Here is a 27,079-nt window from a genome sequence, read left to right on the forward strand (position 1 = left end):
TCACCTATTGTAGACCGGGACTAAGACCGAAGCATAAACCAGCTCTAAGCTTAGCGATTTTGATTTTTACGATTGCTGTCACTGATTTTCTTACCGCGGTTGGAGGGCGGAATCCGCGATTCGATCCGTTCGCGCGGATCTCCGGAGTGGTGAATTTCGCTGGATTTTGCTTATCCTCTCGGGATATCGGGTTACTTGACAGTGAGATACTGTTCGTTCCTGACGGAATATTATGTGGTACAGGCGTCTCTTCGAGGCGACGTTCAGCACGGCGTTATCGCAATCGGCGGTTCTCTAATCTTCAGTATTGACAAGCACCGAACACACGTTGAGAAAGTCCGAAAGTTGCCGTCGTTCTTTCCTGTTTCTTCTGAAGGAATATCGTTTAAAAAGGATCTCGAGCGATTCTTCGTTCATCTTGCGAATAATGTTGTCGCCCGTGATAGTGGATTTTGACGTGTCGAAACGGCGGATTTTGCTGCTCCTGTTTGTGCTGAGTCAAGTTGGTCACGGCCATGAGGAAGATGTGCACACTCTTCAGTATACTCACGACAACTTCTCCGAAGAAATTGGCAAAAGAAATCACTTTGTCATGTTCTATGCACCATGGTAAATAAACGCATATTGTTTTTCACACAGTGAACTATCTTTGCAAGGACTAAAGAATAAAGAATTGAATATAGAGAATCAGAAATAAAAAATTAAATTTTGACGTATGGAAAATTCCTATGCTTCAATACACAATCAAAGTATTCTATTATTGGTTGAAAGAAATCTATCTATTTTTCTAATTCTTTATATTCTAATTCTTTAATTTCTTATTTTTTATTCTTATTGTGTCTAGACTTTATAGAGCATCAACAAAGTGTTTTAACATTAAAAATATGTAAGAAAGATATTTATAGTCACAGTTGAATGCATATCAGTCATAGTTAGTGCATAATAATTATTTAGAGATATTTAAAGACAAATGTTTACTTCTGTTTATATAGATTAAATCTTAGTTAAATTTACTTTTTATCTTTCTTTAGTTCCAAGAATTAAAAAAAGATAAAAAGTAAATTAAACTGCAAAATTAATCTATAAAAAAATGCAATCCCTTGTTAGATAAGATCTTTATCTAACAAATCAGCTCAGCTATTTTTATAATGGTGAACATTTCAATATGTTATGAAGTTCATTACTTTTATATAACGTTAATTAAAAACAAAATGTTATTATCCAAGGTGCGGTCATTGCCAAAGACTTAGTCCTACATGGGAGCAATTGGCAGAGATATCAAATGAAGAGAACAGCAATATAAGAATTGCTAAGGTGGATTGCACAACCGAGAGTGGTTTGTGTAGTGAACAGGATGTTACTGGCTATCCTACGTAATATATTTTATTTTGCTTTTTATTAACTTTTGCTCGAAAGAGATTCTTTTTAAATTGATTTTTGCATATATTATGATTATATTTGTCAATATTATATATCATATTATAAATATCTATAAATTATCTCATAATTATATCATTGCATACAATGGAACTTTTGGAACTTTTAAATGCAGGCTGAAATTTTATAAGGCTGGAGAAACCAAAGGTGTCAAGTTCAGAGGTACTCGAGATTTACCTACATTGACTTCTTTTATTAATGATCAGCTGGGCAGTTCTATGGTGTGTATGATTTATCTTGAGTTTCAGTATTGCCTTATATCAAGTTGTATCACAATCGACATGTTCTAGGCTCAAGACACTGCACCGTCTCCTCCAGAAGCGGTGAATGGATTATTGGAATTAACAGAAGACACATTTGAGAAACATGTATCTTCAGGACATCATTTTGTCAAATTTTACGCGCCCTGGTGTGGTCATTGCCAGAAATTAGCTCCAACATGGGATGAATTAGCCAACAGTCTTCGCAACGATGACACAGTCAGTATTTCCAAGATCGACTGTACCCAACATCGTAGTATCTGTGGCCAGTTTGATATTAAGGGATATCCCACGTTGTTGTGGATTGATGATGGAAAGAAGGTATTGATTTTGATATTTGCTTTTATTTTTCTTCATATAGAAAGAATTAATTTATATAAAAGAAGAATATTGCAGCATTTAATTAAATGAAATATTAAATTTCTAGATAGATAAATATACCGGGCAACGTACTCATGAAGAATTAAAGGCCTATGTATCGCTGATGCTGGGTAAGAATGCCGATGAATCGAGTCAGAAGAGCGAGAGCAGTGATGGAGTTCCGCAAACTATATTGAGTCTAACGGCTGACAGTTTCAAGCAAGGTATCGAGAAAGGTCTTTCGTTCGTCAAATTTTTTGCGCCATGGTGTGGACATTGCAAACGCCTAGCACCTACGTGGGAGGAGCTAGGAAAGAAATTCTTCGGCAATGAAAATGTGAATATTATTAAGGTCGATTGTACACTCGACGTGAGCAAACAACTGTGCAATGAACAGGAGGTGGATGGTTTCCCAACGTTATACTTGTATCGTAACGGACGCAAAGTCTCCGAGTATAACGGTTCACGTAATCTCGAGGATATGTACGATTTTGTGATGAATCATTTGAAAACACATGACGAATTATAATTCTGTTGCGATTGAAGCATTAAAATAGGTCTCATAATATATTTCCAATAGTACTTTAAATAATTAACTTAATTATATGTGTATTTATGCGAATGACGTATCAAGTTTTTATCAAGTGAAAATAGAAATGAGAGTTTTTCATTTTTATACCCTATACATCGAGAAAAAGAAAAATAATATGCTATATATATATATAATATACCAGAATGTAATCCCGTGTCAAAGGAAAATGTACTTCCAAAATATATCTACTTATTGTCTTATTCCATTTATTTTGCATGCGTGCGTATACAATTCTTCCCTTTCATACCTTCACGTGCAAAGTGTGTTAAAAATTACTATAAAACTTATTGAAATCTAGAATAAACTGATTTCATTCTTTATAAACATTGATTAATTTGTCTAGAAATGAAATTGATTGCCTTCACTGTAATTTCTTATATATATTTCTTATATATATTTTGTAAGCATAATGACATATATAACTGATACTGTTTTATTTTTCGGTAACTAACTATAATAATGGAGATGTACATACACATGTACATACACATTTTTCGTATTGCGAATAAGTGATAATCCTGTTTTTCATTGTATGCATGTTTGTTTTCCGTATCATTTGTCATATAATAAGTGACATTGTGATCGATTTCGCATAAAAGCGTGTTATAATCGGCGACAAATGCTCTCTCATTAACGCATCAATCTGATAAACAGATCCGATACTTCCGTTCGAGTTTTAGTTGTTCAGATCAAGCTGGACCTGTACAACTATTTTGCAACAATTATATTCATTCTTTAAAATTTTCTTTGCGTAAACCCTAACAAGGTTTACAATATGATACACTGAAGTTCTCGTTGTCGATGATGCGATATTGATAATTTTTATAAGTGGTAAAATCTATGTCGCGCATTTGTAAAACGTGATCTATTACCTTCTTGACCACCGGAGGGAAACCTGACACATTCGCAGCAGCCGCGATCTCATCGTAATAGGCCCATTGTCTATCTTTGAGCTTGTTGATGTGCCTCAACTGAAGAAAAAAAGTTATTATAATTTAATGAGATTTTTCGCGATATATAAATTTATATAATACATGCATATATCGTGCATATATTTCTTATAAGAGATTTCTTAGTAGATTTCTTGTAAAATTTCTTATAAGACATTATCGTTATTAAAAGATAATTTTTCTACTGCAAATTCAAAAAAATTATCGTGACTCATACTGGAATGCCTTGATTCAGCAAGGACTTCTTCTCGATTTCATATTCCTCGCGCATTTGTTGCGGTGACGGTAGCTTGATGCGATTCTCGAGAATACCGAGGATGTATTTCGACTGGATGTGGAACATTGGGAATGGTATTACATGCGCAGGCAGGCCCATGAAAAACAGATTCGTATAATCCATGTGTACTAGATGTTTGTAAATGGGCTCTACGTGATCGTCGTCTGTACGTATCTCAACTTTAGGCGACATAAAGGGATACGTGAACTCGTAACCTGTGGGGAAACTGCTTGCTGTGAACCGTGAAAGTCAAGAGTTTCATTAAGATACTGACGTTTCTGAATTTATTACCGGTACAGTATACGAAATCGTCCACTTCTGCCGTGGTGCCGTCGCGGAACGTGAAGATGTTTCCTCGAATGGATTCGACGCCGGGTCTCTGCTCGATGTTGCTTGGCATTTTCAAGTCGAAATCCAGTTGATTATGACTCAGATATAGCTGAAATTATCAGAACAAATAATAGGATAATTAAAAATTAATCGAAATCTTATTTCTTACAAGACGATTCTTCATAAAAATTCTTATGTTATGACTGTGCGATCTATCTGGTCGCAGGAACGTCGAAGAAAATTCGGGAATGCTGGGTGTCGATTTAGCATTATGAGAAGAAAAATGAAGATGTCTACATTTTATTTCATATTTGTCAAAGGTGATAATTAATAGCACAGGGATTTGTGCGCCAGCATACTTTATCGGCGTATTGGGAGATTTCCATGGCGATATCCGTGCCGGACCAGGACGCGCCAAGCACGCAAACTCTCTTGCCGGTGTAGACCTCCGGTATTCTGTACTGATGGCTGTGAATGCATCTACCATGGAAGCTTTCGATACCTGGGATATGGGGAACACGACCGACAGTGTAATGACCGTTGCACAGCACCACGGCGTCGAAGGTCTTCGTGGTCTCCACCTTGGTCTCCAGATACTCGTACGTCAGCGTCCATAACGTTCGACCGTTCCTCGTTGCTTCCGGCTCTATGTGTTTCACCAGAGTGTTCAACTGAAGCGGTCCGGAAGAAAAGGACGATGAAAGGGAAGAAACGAATAAAAAAATTAATAAAAAGTTGTGTGTCATTCATTGAATTATTTGATGTGACTTTTGATGACTACTATATCTAACAATTTGATATCATTGTTGTCATTTTGAAAAAAATAAAGGGTTTAAAAAATAATATACTTTGCCATCGCCATAAAATTAGCGAAGAAATCTTTTTATATTTTTTCTTTATTTTTATCTTCGTGATCCGTAGAATTTAAGCACTCACTTTAATATAAGGATAGAGATTGAAGTGCTTCGCATAGCTCAGAAGGTATTCTCTTATTGCAGTATGATGGATAAAAGACGGACCGTCCGAATCTTGAAAAGGAAAGTCAGGTAGCGCCATTATTTCCTTCGGTATGTTCGTTCTGTAAGAAAAAAATGAGAACAATCGCCCACTCAGACGAGACTTTCCATATTGAGGTGATCATGCGCGTATCTTTTATTAATTTTTATGCGACGAAGTTCAAAGGATACATGACTCGTAACCCGATTAATGATAAACGAAGTTGCCAGTTGTTAACAACTTAATCGAAACAAGTTTTGACCTACATTGGACTTTACTCGATAGAAATAGACATAACTAGAAAAATATTTTCTTGCAATTAAACATGTTTTATATAGAAAAAAATTCATATACATGTCTGATTCTATTTTGTTATTTTAGTCACGTTATTATTTTAGTCACGGTATTTAATGTATACAATTTTTAGAAATTAAAATGAAATCGCTGAGAATTCTTGCGACGAAGATTTATTTGATAGATTTATTGCTCCAAACTTCGAAATTTATTTTAATTAAGTGATATAGTTAGAACAGATAAGATGTTAATTATTTTTTTTAATGCAGCACTGTATGAAAAAGATTATGTATTATGTATTAACAAGCAATTAGCAATCTAATTAAAGATAATTAAAGATAACTAATCTTAATTCAATAATAAAATAAATTTGGTAATAGATATTACTAATACTATTATTAAATATTATATATACTGTTATAATAATACTTAATAAAATTTTAATGATTTAATGCTATTGATACATTAACTTCTTTTTATAAAATTAAATCAATGTATGTATTTGTATTTTAATCGACTTTGCGAGTAAAAGTATCTTTACAATATCTTCGCGAGAATCCTTGGATTTTTCATATTGATATTTAATAGCTTCCGATCTGCATTGCAGATTTATCAAATTATCATTGATGTATTCGCTTCTCCTTTCCGGAACTAATCATCGAAGAAATGGATTCTTCGTTAATCGAAAAATATATCTTATGTCAAGCAAAGTTTATTATATTTATGCATTACACCGCATATTTCACGTATACATGGGAACGTTGTATTTATTGTCTACATATGATCTCAGACGAAGAAAGGTATTTCACTATTATGTAGCTGAAGATTGAAAAAAGAACCTAGAAATAGATCACATTTTCATTTGATAATATAATTTTATTTACCGGAATAAAATTGATGAAGTTGTAACATCTAAAAGTTCAAAATACAATGTTTAGTTGAAGTTACAAATTACAAGTTAAATAAAAAATTGCTAATTTGTATCAAAATATTTATCAAAATTTAAAAAAATTGATGATTCAGACATTAAAAATCTCAGCCAATAATAAAAAATATGTTAAACTACATAGTTATTATCCAACAACTAATATTTAATCCAACAGCAATTATTTTTTGCATGAAATCTGTTTTATTGTGAAAGTTATTTGTTTTCTATCTTATTTTGATTTTCAAACCAATCCATAATTATATTGAACTATATTGATGAAATAAAATAATAACAAGAATCCGAGTTTATTTAAATCTTTTTTCTTATTTTTTTCCATATTACCTGCATACAAAGTTTATTTACAGGACACCCTATATTACAGAACACTCTATAATATAATTAATTTACAGATTTCGAGACTGTAAACAAAAGTATAACTTGTATGCAACGTAAGTGCAGTGATAGAGATCAACAAGCCAAAGTTACAAAGCATTCTGACGCAACTTATGTCAATCTATTTATTTTCCCATACAAATATCTAATCGATATGTTTCAACTATTTATCTGTTCTGATATACCTGACTTTTTGTTTATCCCTGGTTCAAATTGCTCAATATTGAAAAGAGACACAAGTTCAATCTACTAGTTTATCTTTTTTTCAAGAATTCATGTACAAATATATTACGCAAAAATAGATTTAAAATATCAATTTATATAAAAAAAGGGAGTGTTTTTAAAACGTCCATTTTAATTTATTCAAATTATATCCTTAACCAGCGCAACAATTTAATTATAATCTGTGCTAATCACATTGCAGTTACATCATAAAAACGTAATCTTATCAACCCTTCTTATCATTACTAAAGGAATTTTGTGAAAAGTATTTTCTTTAAATATCTCAGCTGATATCCAGTGATCTTACTTAAGATTTTTGTACATGCTGCTATGTATCAAAAGTCCATGTTTGTCGAGATCCGTTTCATCAGTGTAGACCCACGTACCACCAATCTGATCCGTTTGTTCAAACAAAGTGAGACTGTAAGAATCCAACTTGTCTACCACATGACGCGCTACCACCAAACCAGCCACTCCACTACCCACAATGGCAATTCTCGTTTTAGTACTCGGCATGATTTCTCAATAAAAAGTCCTAAGAAAATTACACGTCAGCCATACTAAAAGCTTCCGAAGAGAAAATTGAAGGGAGGGCTCAACATTCAAAAAAAGATAAAAAGATGATAAAAATGAAATTAAAAAATATTATACTTAAAAATTAAGGATTTAAAATTAATATAATGTATGTTTCTTTTCTCTTCTTTTCAATAATATAAACTAACACGATAAAAATGATTGTTAACTTATAAGCAATAGGTTTATCTTGATAGCATTTATTATCGGGAAGCACTTCGGTATTCCATTTCTATAAACTACCTTCAAGCTTCTTATTTTCTCTCGTTTGTTATAAATATAACGTAAACGTACAAAGATAATATTCGATTAGCGATATCACAATAAACAAGACCAACAATGACAAATAATATTCAACGCAATAAAGAAGACTCGATTTCCCGATCGATCTGGTTCGGCCAAAGGCTGAATTAAGACTGTTCGTTAAGACGAAAGCAAGTCCAAGTAATACACTACTCTCGTCTACTAACCGACTTTCTCACACTAACTAACGTTGATACATGTAAAATATTTTCTCTGCCTGGATTTACGGTCCCTATCCCCTACTTCTTCTGATGAAATCGCGTCGGGCTTATGGTCAGCACCAGGATGCCCTGCGGGGTATCCGCGAGAGAGGGTCCGCGATTAAACAACTTATTAACAAAAGCGAGTAATTTCGAATGGGAAGTTTCGGGGTCATCGCAGTTCACGAAATGCAGCAAATAAATGTAAACATCATATTTATAAACATAATATTTCAAAGCTCACGGTGAATCACATCTGAGAGACGCATAAATCCTCGATCATTATAAAAAAAAAGTTTTAATCTAATGTTAAACAAATCTGCTAGATTATATCGGTTTAGCATGATGTGATTGCAAGTTGATGATAGAATTTTTAAGAACTTGTTGCAGAACGTGCAGACAAATGCGTATCTAAATAAATTGTGGATTTTGCAGAGAATCGCATTCGCATTTGAAAAACGCGAATCTGACAAAAAATTCTTTCTCAAATTTTATGAGATGGTTAATTTAAAAGCTGGAAATTATGTTAAGTCTTTATAGCTTCAATTTTTTTTACGCTTAAAAAAATTTGCATAACGTAATCAGCAAATATAAATTTTGAAATATAAGCTGACAATTTATTTTTAATTTCTAAATATTTTATTATAAAAATCAGATTTCCGATATATAAGATTGCTCCTGATTTCTTTTTGTTATAAAACGAGACTTAAAAAAGTTAATACAATGATAAAATAATATGCTAAATTATGATGAAAATAAAATAAGATTTACAAACATAAATATATGACTCAAAGTTAAATGGCATTGTAAATTAATTATAAATTTATTAAGTGCTTCTTCACTCCAATGATTTATCGATGATTTCACTATCTAGATATATAATATAAATAATGTTGATAACGAATATAGTTCAGTTTACTTTAGGAAACATCATTAATAAACAAAAAAATAATACTTCAAATGTTAAATGTACGATTTTCGAGAAAGGATCTTCTCCAGTTAAGATAACAGTGAAAGAAGATAAATAATTAATGCATTTATTCGAGTAAAAATTACCGTTAAAGCATAGTGAAAGCGGGCCCGTAAAAATGGCGGGCGGTGAATGTGCTGAAAATCGACCGAAATGTTATGAATATTGACAGCAAGATTTCATAACAAAACGCTGAACGACTCATCGAGATCGCTTACGTTCCATGATTTTATTCGTATTCCGTCGATCTCATGATCGCAAAAAAAGAAAAAAAAACGGAAAAAATAGCGTGTATCCAGACAGGTTAGCTTTCAAACGCTCGGCGAGTGGGAAAATTACATATTACGCTTCGTCATGCCGATTACGACGGCAAATTCATATGTATGAAAAGTCCATATCAATTTGGGTCATTTTTCCCCGACATCTACATAAGAGTATCATAATTTAGTTCGTAAAAAAACCGCTTGTAGAAACCACTGGTTGATTGCGGTGCGAAGGATCGAACAGAGAACGCGAGATGGAGAACGGTCGCGATCTTGAAGCAAATTCTAGCTAAACGATTTATTACTCGAGTAATTGGACGTCTCGTTCGCTGTTTTTTCTCCTGCACGTGCTTATTTTTCCGGTTCCTCGTGGTTTTTCAAGTAGTAGAGAAAGTGGAACGTGACGTTGCATCATACGAACGGATGCTGTATATATACCCGTACATACAAATCGCGCTCAACGTCTTGGCAAATATTCCATGAATGATGTAAATTTCGTAACGATTCGAGGATTAAAGATCGCACGATCGCACCGTCTCATTTTGAGATTTATTCGTGTATATTTCCTATAGATAATGATGCAACGCTAATTAAAATTACGCGGGATAAGAATTGTCCAATGGGCGATCTATTTGCACTTTCGCGGAATAATTTTAATATTAGGCTTGTTATTATCGCTTTCCGAGATAACCGTACCCCTTTAAAGTGCACATCGTAAATTTGAGAGAGTCACTTATCGCAAAATTAAATCATTTATTTCAGTTACTTTATATCATTTATTACCGTTACTTCAGTCGCGCTTATTTCAATTGTAATGACACGAGATATTACCAATAATGCTTTTTCAGGGTCGTAGCCAGTCAGTGTAACGAAATGTATTTGAAAAAAGAGACACATCGACAGATGCAAAATGTGACTGTTGTAATGTTGTAAATTACATAAGCGATTTTCAAAGTATAATAAGTAATATAAGTATAAGTTTCCCAAATATTACTAGAATTTAAAGTGTAACGCTTAAATAAATAACTTTGCTTTCTTTGACTTATTAGTTATATATGTTATATATTAAGTATATTTGATGGTATTAAATATGTTTAACATGTGATAAATTTAACATTCTTTTTGTAAAAAATTTTAAAATTTAAAAAGTTTTTTTAATTTTACACATAGACACTTATACTTTAGCCTTAAATTGTATGTTGCAATTACTTAAAAAATATCTTTTATATACTTACAAATATTTTTCTTTCTCAATAAAACTTAAAAGATTCCAAACATTTTGCAACTTAAGTATTATGTGATAATGATAAGTAAGTTAGCAAAAAAACACTCATATTTTAATATAAATTGTTTGAAAAAATAATCGTCTATTATTGTGTGCAATTCTGTATAAACAAATACACGAAGTTTTTTCTAGGTTTTTAAAATATTATAATAATGTAAAATATGAGATTTCTTTTCAGTTAACAATAATACAACAAAAGAGAGAAATAGAATATATTAATTATAATCATATAATAAAATATTATAATTATAATTATATTATAATATTAAATTTATTATATAATTATTATAATAAAATATATTAATAATTATAATAAAATATATTAATTTTTATTAATCATACTTAATAACCATACTTGAAATATTTTTAAATAGATCACTGAAACACATCGTTATCATAACGCAATCATTATGATAAACCTTTCTTTCTTAACTATTAATATCACGATTTTTTCATATGTGTTCTGGATATGTGACTTTGCGGAAAGAAAAAGCTAAATAGATTAGATATTAAAAGGAAGATAGTCGGTTATTTATCAAATTCTTTCATTGAATACTTAGCTTAAGTAAAGACGTCTGTTTTTCAGAGGAATCTTCCGCTATGAAGAAAATAATTTTTGACTATTAAGTAGTTAATGTTATACACTTAGCACTTTATCTCTTTGTTGTTACTTGTTGCAACATTTTGTCAGAAATTTACAAAACTTATAATGTTCCAGTTAAGCTTCGTTAGCTCAATTTTGTAATATTAAATAATTTAATTATCATTCTGTATTTAGACAACGATGAGCGTAATTTATTATGTGCAAAAAATATTGTATATCATAATTAATAAAAAATATATAGGATTGTAATTTTTAGATTAATTATTTGAAGAAAATTCATGTCGTATCAAATTTCCGTTAAATAAGAATTGATCATAGAATCCATGAATGAAAAAAACAGTCTTATTTAGTTTATAAATTAAGTCGATTGGGATTGCACCGTTATCGTAAAAGGTGAATAACCATCTAGCATTCCTTCATCTTATTATCTGCATGATTTGTTTCTGACGGTGTCCTGATGTGATGAAATTCGTGCGAGATCAGAGAAGCTAGAGATAATTTGTCCACGCAATTATCAGACGTAGATAAATATGGTTGTATTTTCTCGTTGCGTATATGTGTTATCGCTTTCGTAAAGCAATTAGAGAAAAGATGATTACACGCGAAAAGACCACTGGAATTCCAGTTGAAACAGGAAACAATGCAAGCGTTGTTTATCGATAAAATTGAATAGCTGATTAATTTTCCACGATTCAATTATCAAATGCTTTCTACGAGAAAATAAATGCAGCTTCTTTTCCGTTGTTATCTTACACACTAATCATATACAAATCGCTTAATGTTACAGAAAAATATATTAATTCCAATTAATTCTATTATTTTTTGCTACAAACTTCATCTACGATTGTGTGTTTTAAAATCCACTGGATAACATTTAATAAAAATTTAAAGGAATGTTCATTAGGAAGGAATGTTTTTCAAAGAAATATAGACAGGTCAGAAAGATGAAAAAAGAAAGACAATACGTTATTGAGATACAATGATTCAAGAAAAATAAACTTAATTCTGTTATTCTTCTTTTTGTTGATATCAGATTGATCAATTATGTATGTATATTACATATAAATTATCTAAAGATAAAATCTAAGATAAAATAAATATAAATAAAGATAAATCTAAGATAAAATAAATATAAATAAAGATAAATCTAAGATAAAATAAATATAAATAAAGATAAATCTAAGATAAAATAAATATAAATAAAACTTATAATAAATATTATTTACTTATCATAAATTTTTTTTTATAGATAGATAATTGTTCAGTCATAGCATACAAAGTGTTCTAGAATTCTGAGAAGAACAAAATCAAAAATACTTTTATCAAGGTCTAGACTCGCTCTTGGTGACTCCATTTGCAAAAATCGCCATAAAAATATATTAAGTTATTTAATAAAGATTAATTTTTATTTATTGCAACGTTTTCGATTGTGCAATTCATTTTAGTTATCATAATAAATTGAACAAATATATGAATGAAATATGAATTTATTTATTTTTTTAATATTGATGGTATTCAATGTTGTAGTAATCGAAAAAGTAAAAAGTAAACAATAAATTCAATATGCAATTGCATTAACACAATAAGAATTGCATAGCATATACACAATACATCTATTATATGCAATTGTGCTCATCCTGCAATTGGCACTCATTCATTTGACAGTTTAGAAAATTGTCTCAAGGGGAATTCAGGCTCTAACTTACTAGACCTCAATTTTTATTAACGTTGAAAAGAAATCGAAGATAATATTCTGATGATTAATTGCGTCTTGATAATTCGTATCTCATTCACGATAAGACATATTAAACTGTATTTGAAATAGACAAATAGACAAATAGATGTACTTATATAAATTTGCACGATTATAAAAATTACTTATAATTCAAATAATTTTGTACGTCAAATGGACAAAAAGATTGAAGTATGTCGTTTTTGCGAAAAAAAAATTAAAATTAATGTTTAATATAACTAATTAATATTTATACTACAAATTTTAAACAAGAACATTAAGATAGATTAAGATTGAGATTTTATGATTCACACTAAAGTCGCGTCATTGACAATGAAAAGATTTAATTATCAGCAATGCGCAATAAATTAAAATGAAATGCACATTAAACATGCACTTGTGTCCCTGCCACAATTGTCAATAATCTAGATAAATATTGGTTATGGTTGTCATAAATTTTCAATAATGAAGCTGATTACATCCAATGTCATTGAAAACGTTGCATGCACAAATTGCATATCCAACACAAGTAGATATTTTACTTGTTAGTTGTCTCCATGCATTATATATGCATAGTGATAACGTCTTATCAAGACAGTATACAGTAAGAGTCTACATCAAAAAAATATTATATGAAATGTGCACCTATAATAAGACGATAAATATTACACATATATATATATATATATATATATATATATATATATATAACGATTAAATTGTTTTTGTTAAAGAAGCAAAGTTCATTTTATCAAATTGAAATAGCTTTGTGTAAAGTAATCCAAATATCTTAACTAAGCTATTAATGTACAATAAACATGTACGACACAACAAAATGTCATAAAAGAATGTTAATTAATAATTAAAAATTATTTAAGAATAAAATGAGTAACAAAAACTGTGCGCGCATGAACAAGTAAGATATTTCAGCAAGAGCAGGTAAGATATTTCGTGCTGTCAGAGATTTCATGCTGTATCAGGGATATTTGCTACTAGTTTAAGGAAGTGTCAATAGTAGCAGCTGTCAAATCAATAGCGTCGTTATCTTTTAATTATTTTAGATTCGTGTTATCGCGTTGAATATATTAGATAAAGTAGATCTAATAAATTTTCGATAACCGCGAAGTGGTTTTCGATTGTTCAAGATATCAAACATATCATTAACGTAACAAAATCGTGGAGAATCGTCGCGGGACACAATGAGGGCATTTGAAGGCTTAAACAGAGGCGTGCCACTTGTCGTGACTTCTGCGAGAGTAGAGGATCGCGCATAGATTCCTGCGGTCCATACAATTTTGCAGAAGAACAGTCATGCAGTGTTTACCGTGATACTAACTGATTAACACACACTTGATCGGGATATATTATACCAGACCAAAGGAGAGACCAAAGGAAGAGGACTGTATCTGTAGAATGAGTTCGTATTGAAGTAAAAATTCATTTAAGCGTTCGACGGCAGCTGACACAACACGAAAAGCGTTCACGTCCACATTTCACGTAGTGTAGAAATATATATATGTCGAAAATAATGAAAATTAACAAGTGATAATTAATTTTTTTAATCACCGAAAAATTTGTTCAAGAGATGGCAAACATGAATAAGAGTAAGTGAAGGAAGTTTTTTAACTATTATCGATATTTTCTTAACGCTTCAAATATTAATTCGCGATGAATTAGTAAAGGCCTTTTTTACTTTGTCGAACGTCATGTATATATAACATAATGAATTGCGATGACGTTTGTCTCAACTATACAAAAGCATATATTACACATATATAACTTGCGAACGTTGTATGTATTTTTTTCCAATTTAACTCACACCATGACATATAACTTTTTTGATCGTTGTATAATTATTATATAATTATTTCCACCTTATAAGATTTGTTTAAGAACAAAAATACTGATACATATATCATCGATCTTAAATTATATTTGTGTCACGAATCGCATTCATTCGCTTGACAAAACAATGATATTTAGATACCGCATTGATCCTGGATAAAATTGCTGATATATTAAAAAGAAAAAGATCTATTTCTTAATATCTTGGAAACATCATATTTTACGTTTTCTAGAAAGGGAGTTGATTTCTTGCCGAGATGTTTTATGGTTCTTGGTTTTTTGCGGCTTCGCCATCAATTACATGCTGCGGTTAAATTTGAATCTTACCATTGTCGCGATGGTGATACCACATCCGAAACCCGCAGCAGTCACGCAGTGTAACATGGAGAACAGTACATCACCTTGGACCAATCAAACATCTGAGGATAACAACACCTTTCCTATTACGACGCCGTCCGTCGAAAATGTTACGGTAGCCTAAAGATGATCTTTTTAAAGACTGTGAATCAAGTCTAACAAGAAGCGAAAGGACAGCGTTTCCCTCTCGATGTCTTTTTAATTTGCCATTTTATTTAGTACGAAGATCGATTCGCTTGGAACGAGTACGAACAGGGGTTGACGTTAGGTGCCTATTACTGGTTGCATTGGTTGACGCAGTTACCTGGTGGTATCCTGGCTAGGCGATATGGTACGAAACGCGTGTTCGGTCTGGGAAATCTCTTGACGGCTCTCTTAGGATTTTTCACACCTTACGTGACGCATCTCTACGTCTTGATAGTTCTTCGCGTGCTACAAGGATTGGTGGCGGTAAACTTACGTTCTTCCTAAAGTCAGGTTCCTTCAGGGGCTTCGATTCGTTTTTGAAATTCGCTTGTACTAACATGATAAACATGTTGATTTTTCTCTTATCTTCGTTTCAGGGCGTTATATGGCCGTCGATGCACGACATGACGGCGAAGTGGATTCCGCGATATGAGAGGAGCAAATTTGTCAGTGCTTATCTTGGTAAAGCGTTATCATCTCCATTGTCAGATCAAAGAAACAAGCATCATTAAACAGATTTCATTTGGTATGATTTTTAGGAAGTTCCGTGGGAGCTGCAATTACTTATCCCCTATGCGCGACCGTCACTAATTTCTTTGGTTGGGGTGCATCTTTCCACGTGACATCTCTGCTAGGTGTAATTTGGTGGGTAAAATTGCGTATTCGCGATAAAGTCGGATGATTTCTTATTATCCAATTCCAAGAAAATTGATCTATCGCGAATCGCAGGTACTGCTTCTGGCACTTTCTCGTATACGACTCGCCACAGCAACATCCGCGAATCTCCAATGATGAAAAAAATTACATCCTCGACAATATCGCCGGATCCGTCGAGGATAAAGAGAAGACTCGGATACCTTGGAGGTCGATAATTCTATCGAGACCGATGTGGATCACTATCGCCGCGCATTGGGGCGCCGCTTGGGGTATTCTCACGCTCATGACACAGGCACCAACTTATTTTAACTTTATTCACGGATGGAATATCAATGCCGTAAGTTATCCTCCGCTGTAAATTAATTAATTAATTCTGGATCAATACTTATGTTTCACTACGTGATGGTAACGATCGAAATCCCAATTACTCTTACAGACTGGAATACTGGCGGGAGCGCCGCACCTCCTGAGGATGCTTTTCTCGTATTTTTTCTCGACCATGTGTGACTGGCTGCTCCGGACAAGACGAATGAGTTTGACGAAAGTCAGGAAATTAGCCACTTTCGTCGCCACCGGCATGCAGGGAATTTTCCTCGTAGCCCTCGGATTCAGCGGATGTCATCCGTTGTTCGCGGTCATCTTCATGATGATGGGTACGGCGGTCAACGGTGCCATGTCCGCCTCCACCTTGGCTAACTTCGTCGACTTGAGTCCTAATTACGCCAGCATCCTTCTTGGATTTGCCGGCATGATTATCATATGGGCTGGCTTCATCTCACCGGCGATCGTCGGCGCACTGACCAACAACAATGTAAATTTAATTTTCGAATTTTTTTAAATCGCAAATATTAAACGTATTTCGAAATTGTTATTGTCTCGTGATCGCGGATCAAGTGCTTCTTTTCGCGATAGCGTTAATTAAATTGATTTACTTGCAGCAAACTGTGGGACAATGGCGTTTGGTCTTCCTCATTGCTGCTGCCAATTCGATAGTGAGTTGTATCATATACATATTGTTCGGCACTTCAAAGGAACAACCATGGAATCAGTATGTCAATTTGAACACGAAGGAACGAGAGATGCAGGAATTGACCACGGAAACTGTGAAGCATGAAAATGATGCAGAGGATACCGAAAAATCAAATTTTATTAAAGAGAGATACCGTAATAGGTAATCCTTAAAAAGTCTTAACGCATTGCTCCAATTTTTCTACATATATAAGGATATTATTTAATAAAGAAGATGTTAACGATTGATCGTATATTTGTTGATAATATTAATTAATACACACATACAACTTATTCTCAAAACATTTCATCACAAGAAAATAAAGGAATGAAAGAGTGATATTATGTAAATAAATGCGAAACTATTTGCAATATGCTAAAACGCATGACTTAGATATATTTCAAATCACTAAACACACGCTCCGTAAACCAAACTCATGCATATTAAATTTTTGCAATTTTAATGATATATAACGCATTATATACTCCGTTTTCGCATGTGCACAATGTGTAAATTGCGGTGCACAAGTTCCAGTAACAGACTTGACGGGTGACGAGTCGATTATTTCTATCGTACACCACATCCCTTCATTTTACATCAATTATCACAGCTTCTTTTCTGCTGTGAAGCAGATGATTAACTACCGCGCCTTATCCTACTTCCTGGACACGCACCGTGCGACTATCATGAAATATTTATCACTCACGGACCTTTGAATCATTGCATCTCTCATAAATAAAAAGTGCGCAGCGATCTGAATTGTCGAAACATACACTTTTTACAAATCACTGCACAAAAAGACATAATATGTAGATACTTTGTAAATAGATATTAAATCCAATAGCGATGTCACATCGAGACTTTTGCATCTTATAATTATAGTAAATCTTGTAAATTAAATAAAACAATTTTTCTTTATGTTTGTTCTAATGGGCACTTTCCAAATATTTATCCATATACTAATATCTAAGCTCGAATTAATCAAAATTTTATTCTAAGTTATAATAAATTTTCGCGTTTGCCGGAAGACTAATTTATGCACGGATAAATGCAAAATACATATTTTCTTTTAGAAGCCACTATAATGCGACGTTTTAACGTTTTAAGGATAAATAATAAAAAAAAGTTTAATATATACTTAAGTATAACAAAATAAAATGCATATATTGTTAATACCTATAAATATCGGTGCAATATTTTTCTCATACTTTTCAATACAAAAATACATTAAATAAAAGCTCTAAAATTTCATAAAACATTGGTCTTTCTCGGAAAAAAAATGACAAGATATTAATGTTTCGATATACTCGTATTATAAATATTTCCAGCTCTCTCTAGAGCTATATTTTAAACATTTCTAGACGTGTTCAAAATATATTAAATACTCAAAACTCCAAAATAATAATCATGTAAATAGTTTGAATAATCACCAAGTAATAACTTATGCTATTTATCAGATAGACATTCATTGCGAGAAATGACGGTTCTTTATAACATACCAACTAATTGCGTAAATAAATCATTATATTAGCTATCTATGGTATCATTATCTAATAAAGTAGCAAATATAAATACCGATAGAAAACACAGTTATGCGACTAGTATCGAAAGCGCGTAATAATAACGCAATAATAACAAATACAAATGCGCAATTGGAAGCTCAAAGCTTCTAAGTTTCGATTGATATGATAAAGGAATTCCATAAATCATAATGTCTAATTAATATTAGGCCTAAAATAGGAATCTTGTCAGATAAGTCAATCTTAAATTCCATTATATAAATTCGCGCATCACACCTGATTTAAATATATATTATATATATTATATATATTACTTTATATTTATATAAATTTTCTATATATATATATATATATATATTTATGTATTACGTATCTGTATGTGTGTACATATAATCATTCTCTATGTGTGTATTTGATAGAATTTCAAATATATGTGCCTCTACACAACAAGTGACTTTTATCATTTGTATTGATTTTAGGTCCTTCTATTATTTAATGTTGATCAATGCTACACACGTATAAAATAATTTTTTCGAAACAAATAAAGGGTCTCTTCAAATTCGTACGGCACATGAACTATAAGAAGAAATATTAAATTATTTTTAACAACAGAAAGAAACTTACAATAAAATATACAAAAGAAAAAAATAAATAAATATAAACACTTTTTATGCATGTTTTAAGATATTTATAGCTAGAATTAACTGTATTTTCGTAGTTTTTATGTTACTCTTGATTTTTGCTAAAATTTCAAGATCTTTACCATTAACACGTATACATATGTTATATATTCTTTTCTAGTTTTTATAGATCCATATTCAAATTTAATATTTAGATATTTAGATATTAAATTTCTGCACACTACCCTGTAAATGTAGAATTTCTTAATTATCGAAAGAAATGGTAAAGATTTTATCTAGAAGTTCAGAAAATTCGTTTCGAAAATTTTTCGCGAAGATAATATCCAGATTTTAAAAGGGCAGTGAATTTAAAGTGTATGAACACGTTGGCACATTATAATAGAAACATTTGTTGCACATTTTACCATAAATAATCTAAGATTTCAGAAAAATGCATTTGTTCATTGATCCTCGTTAGATGTACACTGTGTGAATATAGAATGCATATATATTTGTTGAAAAAACGTCAATATATATATACTCTGGTAAACATGTAATAATTACTCCAGCAATACTGTAACGACAATTTCATTCCGATTTGGTAAATACTGTCAAATGTACTTTCAGTTCCCACCTGCGTCTATCGTGTGTTATTCTAGAACAGTTTATTTGCTTAATAACTTGCCTAACTTATATCCTACATCTCGTTTAGACCTGTGCAACGTATCTGATCGTTCTAATCATAGCAAGTACGAATGCAACAATAGATTAAGTTAGACAGTCATTACTAAATTCATTATTCCTATCTAGAGAATGATCTTATTTTAAAGCATCATTAGTCTTTGTTTGCCTCTGATTGTTTGGTGTTCAAAATTGAACATGTATATATTCATAATACATTTTTTCTAACATACATTTAATACGAATAAGTTTATTATTGCAAAAAAATTATCGCGTAATGTATTATACGATGATTATAGGAAATAATAATGGCACTATTTTTTCTTTACGTAAGAATTTAAGCGAAATTTAAGTAAAGAGTACCTAACGACAGTTAATTATTTTGTTTTCAAAAATATTTGACGACTCTAATCTCAACATAAAAACTCTTTTTAAAATATTGTTAAACAAGTATTTGTAAAAAATGGCACTGTTCTAAAAAAAGGTTGTAGAAGATTTGAGCACAGACGCGTTAATTATTCTATATGATAAAGGATTGTGCAACTTTCCTTTTATCTTTAGTAAGGAACCTACCGCGAAATTAGTCAATTATTTAATTATTTTTTTTTGTGCACTTTTGCGCAGTATATGCTATAAGCTGTCGTTTTGATTTTAAACCTCATCCTTTGTCTTACAAAAAATTATGCGCGTTGAATTGTACGCTATGTAAAATAAAGTCAGAAAAGCTAGACGAAAAGCATTATTAGTCATTAGTAGGTGGATCCATAGCACATATTATAGCTTTCATTACGCTGGCCGCTGCCAACGCCGCATAAGGCTGCCATTCTTTGATTCGAGTACCATCTTTGTAATCGGCAATTCCGCGAATTACAACGAAATTCTCGCGGCAATTACCCAAAATACTTTCTACAACAGCATCCATTTCCGCATCAAACGCGAGCGCACCGAATCGACTTGCAAACTTTTGCCTAAGTTGTTCGTCTCGCGCGACTTGCCGACCAGATGCTACTGGTGCCAAGTGGATTCGGGAGCACCCATCGGTTCTAATAATGAAATATTAATATATAATTATATATCAAAATATATATAATAAAATATTGAAGAGAATTATTTTTCGTCAGTTACCTTTTATTTATGGAATCCATAGGAGCAGTTGGATGAGATACTTCAATGACATCTCTCTCCCCAATAGCCATATACAGCTTATCAGATTCTGGCGGTGGTAGATTAAAATCATGTTCCGATTGGTTGATTAAATTCTCCAAACCTTCTTTCATAAATGTTTGCCATGGTGGAAGCGCTTCGTTTTCAGCCTACAAGAAAAAAATAAATATTTTAAAATAAAAAAAGGAATATAGGAATACAGCATTATTTGATAAAGATTTTTAGCATCTAACAATCTTTTTATGCACATTCTTTCTGAATTTATGCACATTCAAAAAGAATTGCTTTTATTGCCATAGGATGTTGCTGTTTTTGACACATTTAAAATATAACCAGAACTATATCTTTTCCTCTTAATAAGTCAAATTAATAATATTAATTATTAATAAATTACCTGTTTCTTAAGAGTTGCCGCAATTTCTTGAAGACCGAGATTCGGCGGGCAATATTCCTTGGTCTCAAAATGATAATTTCCGTTTTCGTTCATCTTGGCACTTTCGCAGTATACATATGTATATTTCTTGTTAAGTGGCGTCGGATGCGATATCACTACGTCACCCAGTCGCACATGTTTGTTGTAATCTGTATAATGAGGAACACCACCACCAACTCCAACGAGAAAAACGAAATCCACTTTTTGGAACGTACCTGCGAATACATGCAAGGATTGTATCGAAAGACGGAAAATTATAACAAATGCAATAAAGGTAAAAGAGACATATATATAATGTATAAAATATATAGTTTTAAAGAAAATACATACCTAACAATCTAGTAGTGGTATTGCCAGCTGCAGTCATTGCTTCCCTGGTGTGTCCCACAGTTGGCAATTTAGTGCACACAATTCTGTGCGTACCGATATTGCCCAAAGTATACACATTTGATTCTCCTATAACAAACAATATCTATTTGTTATCTATATCTTTATGTATCTTGGAGTTTATATCTCCTTTTATTTTTGATTTGCGTATGATACATGTGCATTGTGCGGCTATCAATAAGGTAGATGTAACCTGTGTTATATGTGACAATAAATATATATAATAATCCATTCCATATATGCATTTCCTAAGTCTAGTAACAATACTAGACACAATAGAGAGAAATAAGTAGTATCAAAAGTTTATTCAAAATCGATATTTAGTATCGTCGAAAAATTTTATGGATTTTGAATATATTTTAAGAGATACAGTTACAGTTCAAGAATAAAAAAATTCTGTTAAAATTGTCAAAGACAGAAAGTGTTATGATTGATTAAAGAAAGAAATAAAATTCTTTTCTGTCTCTTCAGGAGAGAATAAATATTTAAGAAATTATAATATTATTCAAATATAAAAATTAATGAAATAATGTATAAACCATATAAAATGAATATAATAACCATATAAAATGAATATAATACAAAATATAAATAAGCAAAAACAACAAAAACGTTACACATAACAAACACAAAGCTATACAAAACATTCACAATATAAAAAAAATTATTTTGATAAAAATTTGACTAATATAATACATCAAATAATTTGTAGCATGATATAATGTGTTTCGAAATGTACATTTGCAGCATCATTTTGCCCTGCATTGTTCTTCGGTCACAAGCAATTGGCAAGCTATGAAATGACATTAAAATGGTAGAGATTATGTTACAAACTACTTTACCAAAACGGCAAATCACTCGCGGAACTCCATTTGTTGTGTCTGGTGAGCTTGCGGTACCTAAAGTTTCATGCATAGTGAAATATATTCCTATTATCATTGAAACATTTGCGAACAATGTAAATCTTACAGTTATATTTGCGGGAGTGGAAAAAAAGAAGGAATAACTAAGTAACCAGAAACACTAAATTGAAAATTTATTAGATCTATTATATCTATTAGATAAAAATATTTTAAAGATAATTATACGCAGAAATTAATTTTATAAAAAATTGCAGCTAGGAATAAAAGCAGAGGAGTAAAACTAATCCTTTAATATTCTGACAGAATTCATTTATTTAATAAAAGAATAGAATAAAGAAATTAGTTTACTTTTTTCAAAATTCTGGTATATTACGTTTAAGTGTTATAATTCCAAAATTATTCTCAGATATAAAATATATTTTAGAGTAGTAAATAGGAAAAGATCTTACCAACGGTAGTGTAGCGGACAAAGGTTTCCTTATTTTCAATCAACGAATCCACAGCGAGCTTTTCACAATATTGAGCTGTAATGATAGCTATGGTGGGTTGTTTCGCCATCGTCGGCATCTGCTTCACCACCTAAAATATATATTTCAAAGCATTAAATACATATAAGTTAATGGAAATCGGCTAAAAAGGTTGTATATAAGTAAATTACTTGAACTTGAGTATCCTCGACGACGCGAGTGAAAGCTCCATGATCCATCGCTTTAACAAGCCCTTTCTCTTGAAGCTCTTTCAATTTAGTCTCTACGGCTGATGGTTCCCATCCATGTTCCCTAAAAGTAAAATTATCGTAATGTCCTTTTGAATATATTCTTTCTCTTTTTCTTTCTCTCTCTCTCTCTCTCTTTCTTTCTCTAATATGTATTTTTATATATATAAATTTCATTAAATTTCATTAAATTCTAAAAATAAATACTTACTTGGCTATGTCAATTATAGTAACCGGATTTGGATAGGCGGACTCAATTAGCTCCAGAACTTTTTCTACCGTTAGCTCAATTACTTGACCCATGACGGTCTCGTCTGTAGATACTTTTAATAAAAAAAAAAAATAAGAAACATTTATTTAATCGTACAATTAAATCACGAATATTGCGATGAGTCTGTCAGACTTTTAAGCCGCAAATGCCTATTGTAATTTTTAAATGACAGTTAATAGCATTGAAACAAGAATACAGCACTCCATAACATATGCAAGTTAAATTTTCTGCCATGTGAGTGTAGATGAGTCTACTCTCGTGTATCAGGTAAATTTCTAATCTGTCCAAGATAGAAATATGTGTGGAAGTTTTGGAAGTAATATAGCTGTAAAAAGTGCACAGTTTAACTAGTCTTTGTTTCTATATCTAGAGTCGGTTCTATATCTAGAACCATTAGTGAAGGATACAGCTAACATGTGTGTATGGTAGTGGAGAACTTAACACATATATGTATATGGCAACTAGTGACCATGAGTAGAAGGTTCGTGCTCTACATGGATGCATTTCCTTACAGAATGAAGACTAGAATGGTAACGTACTATATAGTATGCTAACGAATAATCATTTAGGAAGATAGAATGAACAAATAAATGTGACTGTTGAAGATAACTAACGTGTGCATATGCTTCCGATGCTATGAATCTCCATGTTTAAAATTCAATGCAGATTTAAAGTCAATGTGTGAAATAACAATGTCAAAATTAAACAAATCCATAAACAATAAACAATTTCAAATAACTGTTTATTGTGTAATCTTGTATCGAGTGTATATTGGGCTGTAAAATGTATTATGTAATGGACAATAATTTTTATCTATAATCATGCTGTGAGGGTAGATATGTATATTGTACATTGTGTAGAGAATACGATATCCAGGTCAAGTCAAGTGGTTAAATGGGCTGGTTTTTACACTCCAGTTAATGTATTCTCTAGTGATTAATCGTTCGGGTAAACAGGTCGGAAAATCTCTTACATAATCAAAGTGCGTAATAATTTTTATAAACCCGTAACACATTTTATTTAATTTCATTTAAAAGAATAAAAATAAATTATTTTTTTCATATTGCTGAATAGAGCATCGCAATATGAATCAATGCAATGCAGATCATAACCAGACTTTGTTAAATCAATGTTGTCATGGTTACCAGATTGTTATGTCAAGCGATAGATATATAGATCTATTAGTCAAATAGGAAATAAATTTCTTTCCTTTTAATCTAGAAAAATTGCACAAAAAAATTGCAAACACTTTGTTGAATAATTATTGTGTTACGAGAAACTATATTATGTGTGTCAGTTTTGTTTGGACTATTAGCCTGTGTTTGAGAAAAGAAAGAGAATAAACATCAATGAAATGTGACAGAAATGCTGAATTTTTTTCATTCTCGAACCTGATCTCCACATAACTTTCTCAGAGGAAGGAAGTGTGAATAGTAAGTGACCCGTAGCTGTGAATAATAGAAATTAGGTATGAAATAGATGTTCACGCTCAATACAATCTAATTGTGAGTATGGAATGCACATGGGAAAAACTCTGGCTTAAATCATGTAATGGATATACGAGTCACCAAGAGTTTCAGTCAAGTATGCATTTCCTTTCGAGTTCAGTTACAACGCGCACTTGAGACACTTGCTTTAATATCTTTCAATAAGGAAGCATTAAGACCAATCAGCTTAATCAAATGGTTGCTAATCCCCTCTCCTTCACTCAGTATAGATTTTTGTTTTATTAAGCCAAAGATTACATTTGAGAATGAGAATGTACGCAGGAAATGTATAAAGATCTAGATCTAATACGCTGTAATTATTTGTGATATATTAATAAAAAATAAATTATTATTTACTTACATGGCCTGCTTGGAAGGGTTATTGGTTCTTCCAATTGTCTCAATTCCACCTCTAATTTTTTGATACTGGGATATTTATGTTGCATCAACTTCATTATTTTTTTAATAAATCCCACATAATCTGCGGAAAATAATTAACATTATAGAGCATTATACAACAAAAAAAAAATGATATCAATCATAGAAACATAATTATACATATACAAAAAATTATTCGATATCAATATAATTTAGTAAATGCTAAATTTGTTATTCCTCCTTAGATATCATATAGAATTTCACAATCGTTGCTTTTCGTTTCCAACGGTTTAAAATTAGATATCGGTGTTCGTGCTTAGAAAGGAACAAAGAAACATCGGTTCATTCAGACTCTACAGGCTGATCGGATTACATTTGATCTCGAGAATATAGTTCTCAGAAACATGCACGAGCTATCAATCGATGTTGTATCGTATTACAATTCACCTCTAGGAAACTCTTGCGGTGCGACAAGCTCCCTGAAGAATTCTTGTGCAATGCTCGGCTGTTCTGCTTCGGCAAGCGTATCAACAAACCAAAATTGGAGAGTCCTCTGTTCCTGAGTGTGCTTTCCAGTTTGTGCACTGACCAGGAACACTCGGAATTGCAGGCAGAGCTGAGCAGGACATACCTCTCCATTGATCACTGTAATAATTGGATATTAAATATGCAAATGCATTCGGATGTTAAATCATCAATCAACTGAGGCTGTAAAAGGGCATCATACCAGCCGCAGCTTGCTTATTAATGACGATCCCCTTGTGATCACCACCAGCGATGTGAACGTTGTTCTCGTTACCATTCTCTGCTGGGGGATCCAGGGCCTGCCTCTCGATTATCAGCGTTGTGGAATTTGTTGTCTTGCACTTCGGCGTCATGACGATGTGCTCTGTTCGATGGTAAAGAAAAAAAAAACATGTTTATAGAGGATCCCTTATCTTTGTCCTTATCAGAGATGCGAGATAAAATCGGAGCACCGCATCATGACTTCGTCAAATTTCTCTGTCGATTTCCTCATATTTCTTTTTCTTTTTTTTATTCAACACATTGATCCAACGGACGACAGCTGTTTGCGGGAAACGCGACAATCCGATCGATCTCGGAGCGGAAAATCATTTCCCCGCCCAAATCTCTCCCTTTTTCACTCCTGGTGAATTTTCCTGTTTGAATTCACTTACCAGTCTTTTCGTCCATTTTTGTTAGCGTTGTTCCGTTTCGTCTGTTGTGATATGCTATTGTGCCCTTGCAAGAGTGACAGGAAGGTGCACCAAACCAGAACGCTCCGTGACGCAACGCAAATACAATGCTAACCTCCGCTCGGATCGACGAGCAGCCGCTGACTGTCACCCACTGGCGTCACCGACTTTTTTTTTGTTTATTACGCGACTCTCCACCGCGGACCGGCGCTGGCGCTTGTGGAGCAGCAGCCGATGCATCATCCCTCCTTATCCCCTCCACCAACACTTGTTCATTATAAATATATTCCTTGACTTATCCCACTCCGTTCGTTTGGACATTTCGCGGAATATTGGTGGGA

At 32.3% G+C, this 27,079-nt stretch overlaps 4 protein-coding genes across 9 annotated transcripts; 2 read left to right on the top strand and 2 right to left on the bottom strand.

Moving 5' to 3' along the window:
• Nucleotides 1–69: 69 nt before the first annotated feature.
• prtp (thioredoxin domain-containing protein pretaporter) lies at nt 70–2,849 on the top strand. The gene is made up of 5 exons (XM_011633620.3): nt 70–609; nt 1,227–1,373; nt 1,553–1,658; nt 1,728–2,018; nt 2,125–2,849. Exons 1-5 carry the CDS (start codon nt 428–430, stop codon nt 2,584–2,586), a joined length of 1,188 nt encoding a protein of 395 aa, XP_011631922.2. The 5' UTR covers nt 70–427; the 3' UTR covers nt 2,587–2,849.
• Nucleotides 2,834–15,280, bottom strand: LOC105423728 (uncharacterized). 3 transcript variants are annotated; one of them, XM_011633622.3, is made up of 7 exons: nt 15,142–15,230; nt 7,347–7,574; nt 5,143–5,284; nt 4,566–4,877; nt 4,168–4,315; nt 3,817–4,091; nt 2,834–3,620 (listed from the first exon to the last, which is right to left on the bottom strand). In XM_011633622.3, the coding sequence occupies exons 2-7, from the start codon at nt 7,553–7,555 to the stop codon at nt 3,408–3,410; spliced, it is 1,299 nt and encodes a 432-aa protein (XP_011631924.2). In that variant the 5' UTR covers nt 7,556–7,574; nt 15,142–15,230; the 3' UTR covers nt 2,834–3,407. The 3 variants fall into 3 exon arrangements, with proteins under 3 accessions (XP_011631924.2, XP_011631923.2, XP_011631925.1); XM_011633621.2 differs by lacking the exon at nt 15,142–15,230 and adding an exon at nt 7,856–9,790; XM_011633623.2 differs by lacking the exon at nt 7,347–7,574 and having other exon boundaries at nt 15,142–15,280.
• Nucleotides 14,145–17,941, top strand: NaPi-T (Na[+]-dependent inorganic phosphate cotransporter). Its single transcript, XM_011633624.2, has 8 exons — nt 14,145–14,573; nt 15,048–15,286; nt 15,391–15,621; nt 15,735–15,819; nt 15,897–16,002; nt 16,087–16,351; nt 16,451–16,825; nt 16,953–17,941. Exons 1-8 carry the CDS (start codon nt 14,555–14,557, stop codon nt 17,187–17,189), a joined length of 1,557 nt encoding a protein of 518 aa, XP_011631926.2. The 5' UTR covers nt 14,145–14,554; the 3' UTR covers nt 17,190–17,941.
• On the bottom strand, nt 17,261–26,959 carry LOC105423726 (uncharacterized). Of its 4 annotated transcripts, XM_011633615.2 has the most exons (13): nt 26,721–26,959; nt 26,270–26,431; nt 25,990–26,187; nt 25,526–25,645; nt 25,069–25,125; nt 23,618–23,729; nt 23,350–23,470; nt 23,141–23,270; nt 22,671–22,727; nt 21,772–21,897; nt 21,403–21,656; nt 20,970–21,157; nt 17,261–20,887 (listed from the first exon to the last, which is right to left on the bottom strand). In XM_011633615.2, exons 1-13 carry the CDS (start codon nt 26,734–26,736, stop codon nt 20,587–20,589), a joined length of 1,842 nt encoding a protein of 613 aa, XP_011631917.2. In that variant the 5' UTR covers nt 26,737–26,959; the 3' UTR covers nt 17,261–20,586. The 4 variants fall into 4 exon arrangements, with proteins under 4 accessions (XP_011631917.2, XP_011631918.2, XP_011631919.2 ...); XM_011633616.2 differs by lacking the exon at nt 25,069–25,125 and having other exon boundaries at nt 26,721–26,957; XM_011633617.2 differs by lacking the exon at nt 22,671–22,727 and having other exon boundaries at nt 26,721–26,956.
• Between the last annotated feature and the right edge of the window lie 120 nt (nt 26,960–27,079).

Source organism: Pogonomyrmex barbatus, unplaced genomic scaffold (assembly GCF_055798465.1).
Source record: "Pogonomyrmex barbatus isolate J1 unplaced genomic scaffold, ASM5579846v1 scaffold18, whole genome shotgun sequence".
NCBI lineage: Eukaryota > Metazoa > Arthropoda > Insecta > Hymenoptera > Formicidae > Pogonomyrmex > Pogonomyrmex barbatus.